Source organism: Rhagoletis pomonella, unplaced genomic scaffold, assembly GCF_013731165.1.
Source record: "Rhagoletis pomonella isolate Grant_MI unplaced genomic scaffold, Rhpom_1.0 Rhpom_scaffold_01052, whole genome shotgun sequence".
NCBI lineage: Eukaryota > Metazoa > Arthropoda > Insecta > Diptera > Tephritidae > Rhagoletis > Rhagoletis pomonella.
Genome location: NW_023459606.1, coordinates 47630 through 52658, shown reverse-complemented (window position 1 = coordinate 52658; position 5029 = coordinate 47630). Strand labels below are relative to the sequence as shown.

The 5029-nt window shown below is 38.0% G+C and overlaps 1 protein-coding gene across 1 annotated transcript; it reads right to left on the bottom strand.

Moving 5' to 3' along the window:
• Window positions 1-12: 12 nt before the first annotated feature.
• LOC118751872 lies at window positions 13-618 on the bottom strand (the record flags this gene model as incomplete). The annotated part of the gene is made up of 2 exons (XM_036486697.1): window positions 538-618; window positions 13-492 (listed from the first exon to the last, which is right to left on the bottom strand). Coding segments are annotated over exons 1-2 (561 nt in total), but the record flags the coding sequence as incomplete, so codon positions are not given.
• Window positions 619-5029: the final 4411 nt, after the last annotated feature.

Sequence of the window (5029 nt, the reverse complement as noted above, 5' to 3'; positions counted from 1 at the left end):
AGACTTTCTTACTTGTTTAAGCTGTAATTGATTGGCAAGTCTGGTCGTTATAAAATTAAGCTGCGAAGCAGAGTCGAGGGTTTCGCGACATGTTACAAGCGAGCCCGCGCTGTTCTGAATTAAGACAACGGCAGTCGCAAGTAGCACACATTCGTTTGAGCCGGCGTGTGAAGTGGATGAGAGTGAGTCGCTGGTTGTTCCCATGGCAACGAGAGCTGTTTGCTGTGGTGGACTAGGTGAGACCTCAGCTGCACTAGGCATTGTCTGATCCGTTTGAGCAAAATGCAGTAGCGTATGGTGCTTCAGTGAGCACCGGCGGCAAGCAGAAGACTTGCATTGCTGCACGTGATTGCCTGGTTTAAGGCAATTTATGCACAGCTGAGCTCTTTTGGATTCCTTCCAGCGGTCATTTGGGCTTAAATTGGCGAACGATGGGCAAGAATAGATGACGTGGTCGTGCTTATTACAGACGGAACAGGTTTTTTGAGTAGCCTTTGAAATGATAATGGAGGTTTTACGAAACTTGTTATTGCTCACCTGTGCGCTAGGTGTCTGTGTTACCATAGCGTGAGTCATATTCTCCAAAGTCTGGCACCTCCTATGCAAAAACGTAACCATGTCCGTCCAAGTGGGCAGCAGTGCTCAAGTCTCATAATAATAATAATAATAATAAGTGGGCAGCTTGTCAGCCGGCACCTTTTCTTCCCGCAGTGTATGAGTGAGAGCATCCAATTTCTGAGCTGTGATGTATTGAAGTAAACAATCGGCAATTTGTTCAGAGGTGATTGCAACGCTCGAACATGCGATACAACTTTGTCCACAAGCACCCGCAGTTCTCCTGATTTCTTGTCAGCGCTCACCCTCTGCAATCCGAATAGTTCTTGAATGTGTGCCTTTGAACGAGTAAATCGAATGCAATTATGTAATTTTCATCACGAATTTCAAGCGACTGGATGGTGTCCATTGCTGCGCCTTTCAGGCATGAACGGAGGTGCTGGAACTTTTCCAGGTTTGACAGCTCGGTGTCATTGTGAACAACCGTTTGAAACATGCCCAAAAAGTTTGGCCACTCTGTGTATGCCCCTACAAATGATGGCAATTGTAGTTTTGGTAGGCGCGACTTTGGTTGCTTCACCACAATCACAGATGACTGCTCTTGAGGCGGTGGATTCCTCGTCGAAGACATAAACTGGGGGTCCATCTTATTCAACTCCCTTGTAAGTGCTTCCTTTGCTCGTATGAAAGTGGCAGCGAATTCATTACGAGTGCTGGTTTCCAGCTCGTTGGGGTCTTCTTCCTCCAGTTGAGATTGTGTTGATTCGAACTTATCCTGAATGCGATCCAGCTGCTCCAATCACACTGATAGCTCAGCGTGATCCATGGCGCTGAGTTCCTCTGAATTAGATGGTGTTAAACTTAATTGCCGCAGCAAGGTTTCGCCTTTCTTTTTTAAAAACGACATTTTTTTCAACTATTTGATTGATTGTGTATAGTCGAAGGAATTGACTGCTAGACCTTTTGTTAAATCGAATTGTTGCGAGATAACTGTTTGTTTGGCAAACAACGAAAAATGTGTACAGCCAATTTAACTGTTGAATCGCATGATTTATATATTCTCGTTGGGCTTTTGGATGGCAAAAGGCGAAAATTGTTTATCATCAACTGCGCAAAGTTAACTGTTAAATCTGGTGATTAGTGCACGGTGCCTATGTATAGAGAAATCAAAACTATGTACAAACGCGGGCAAGTAGCCGTGCTTATGTATCACGTCGGGGTCACAAGTCGCGCAAGAGTTTTTGCGCTCAAACGTATAGCGAAGATTAGCAAAATGAAATAAAAAGACTAAAGTGGTTTTGTCTTGTAGACGTTATAAATGCGATTGTGTATTATTTACATCTTTGCTACAACTTATATATGTAACAGGTTTGCCGTGTGCAATATCAAAAAAATGTAGTAAGTGATGCCACTGAGTTATGCATTAGCGCTCTGAACACCTTTCGTATGAACATAGAAATCAACATTGAATTTTTTTTAATCATTTTTAAGGCATTTCGAAAACATTATGCATTACACTATCGGCAAAGAGAAGCGATTTGTTGTATTTGTTTTGATCAAGATAGATCTGAGAAAATGCGCTCTGCAGCGCCAGAGCTGTGCGGTAAACATAAAAAATTAAAAATTAAAGAAGTTTGTTCGAAAAATAAAAGTTATATTAAGCATTTTTAGCATGCTAACTGCCCTCTTCGAAATCTGCTCACGGAGAGAATTTTTTTCTTTAACCAAAAAAAGCACAAGAAAGTCGAGACTTGTTTTTGAACTTAGAAAACAAATTCTTATTATCAAGAAAATCTAAGGCTAAAAACATAGTGGAGCGGCGAGCAAAGAGCATCGAGAAAAGCATCGATTACAGACGTATGTATGTACATGTTTCAATGGTAGGGCGCATAGTAACCCTGCAGTAAAATTTACCCTGGGATTCAGTAATTCAGTCTCTTGAGATTAGCAATTAGTGACTATTTTTGTGACTTGAGATGATTTGGCTATTCAGTAGGAGAGAGTCACAAAAAGTTCCCCAAAAATGTGTGGTGAAAACAAACACAGACAGTCAACTGATAGCGTTTATGTATGCCTTTGCCGCGCCGCCAGAAGAGTAGCAATGGCCAAGTGGTCAAATCATTAGGCTACCGGTCGAGAGGGACCGGCTTCGAGTACTCCTCGGGCGTAGAGGATTTTTTATTATTTAATATTTTTTTTTTATTAGTTTTATTTTTTTAATAATCTTTAGATTTTAATGCTAAAAACAAAAAATATTGTTTTTTTCAATTGATTTGTATGACATTAAAGCATCTTGGTTTATTTCCTAACGAAATTCTTATTGAACAAATTTCCTCGCTTCATATTCGTGTTTTTTTTTAATAAAATGGAAAGCAATTAACTTTTTCTCCATATTTGTATTTTTGAGACCTGCTCTTAGCCAGCTGACAAATTAGTGACTTTTTTTTTAGACTAGAGACGTGAGACAGCGTACTGAATACCAAATAGTCTCAAAATCCAAGTTCACCACCAAAAGTCACTATTTGTGACTAGATACCGCTTACTGAATGCCAGCGTTAGAGACAGTCTGAAAAAGCGCTATTTTCGAACTACATATCTCAGAACTATCTCTGAACTAGTGCATAAGGAATGCAGAGCGGGACGGTTGAAACTTGCGGTGTACTCCTACAATACGAAAGTAGCTCAGCGAGAAGACCTCGGAGTCAACCATCGTTGGTCACGAGTTCAAATCGCGGTGGAGGCAGTGTGAGTTTTCAAATTTAATGAATTTAAATTGTTGCGTGCAGCTTATAATATTATTATTTTTTAATTAAATATGTAACAAAAGCGGAATCTGTAAGAGGAAAGAAAAAACGAAAAAAATGTCCAAAAATCGAATCTCAAAAACGTTTTCTTATAACAAAAACTGTCCAAAATGGAACCGGTGAAAAACTGGTTGCAAAGTAATGCACTGGGCGACAATTGCCACCGCCAATGATGTCATTGCCATGTAGAACTGGACAGTTGAAAGCATTGCTTGGGTATTGAGCTAGCACTGGTACTGTCGGCAAAAGGTCTAGTTCTACGCTAGTTCTAGGCTAGTCGAAAATCTGACAGGGGAAGAGCAAAGCGTTCACACATGTTTGTAACTGACGCTTTGTTCAATGCTATGCTCGTCGCTTTGCTCGCGTACCACTATGTTTTTAGCCTAAGAAAATAATTAAAATAAGCAAGAATATATTTTCTTGATTTGAACTTGATATATATACACTGAAATAAATAAGAAAACGCTTGTTCAAATCATGAAAAATATATAATACATAAATTATTTCATCCTCCGTGAAAGGAATAGGCATGATGCAAAAATATGAAAGTAGTTTCACTCACAATTTTCGTCAGCCATATTATCCATCTGATTAATGCTGATCATGACGTCTGAGTGAAAATAATTATACCATATTGATCACAAAATTTGATTTTTTTAATTAATTGAGCCAAGAAAAGCTAAAATATTTAAAATGAGCTGCCTTTTTCCGAACTTTGAAAACACGGCGCGTTTTTTGCAAGCTTTTTAACTTCGTCATCCCGCGGAAATCGCGGAAATTTCCAATCGATTTTAAACTAACTTCCCGACAAGTTAGCGACTTGAAATTTTCATAGTTCCAATCACGATGACAATGTAATTTAAAATATAACTGAATTCCCTATATGGTCAAGGGGTCTTGATTCAAAGGCGGTCAAAAAATAGTAAGATTTATGGCTAACAGAGCGTAATTTGCCAAAGAACGTAAAACCACTATTAAATTGTTAAAGCTGCCGGCGGTAGTGTAGCAAAGCTAGTTGTGGCAAATTCTAGATATCAACCTAGTCTAGATATGAACCTCGTTGTAGATATCATATCAAGGAGATAAATTAGAAGACTCCAGATGTCGCCCCGCAAGAAGAAGTTAAATGTTGCGCGTAAATATATGCACCATTTCCATACGCTACAGCGGAAATGGACGACATACCATTTCTTTAAATGAAATTAACTGCTACTATATGTATGTACATATGTATGTTTATACATAACGTAAGCAAACAACATTTTGCTTCATAGTCTTCTGTTCTCTTTCATTACAAGTTTAATTATTTTAATATCTATTGCAAAATTTTTTACATAAAATAAAATAACGCTTTTTAATATACAACGCTCTATAAATGGACTAAAAATTAGAAAATAATATTTCTTAGCCCCATAGCATTTGTATAGATAACTTTTGATTTTGAAATTTTAGCAGAAGTCATTATAAACCATTTATGAGATTGAAAATGAAAAGCATTGGCGCATGTAATAAATTTGAATTGATATGAAGGGTAGTATATGTATGTATGTATGAATGTGGATATATGAATAACGACCACTTAAAATCGATCTCAAATTTGTACTTTCTCTGTAGAAAATTTAGGCCTATGTTATGTAGTTTGACTATTGTCAATTAAATCTAATGCTTTG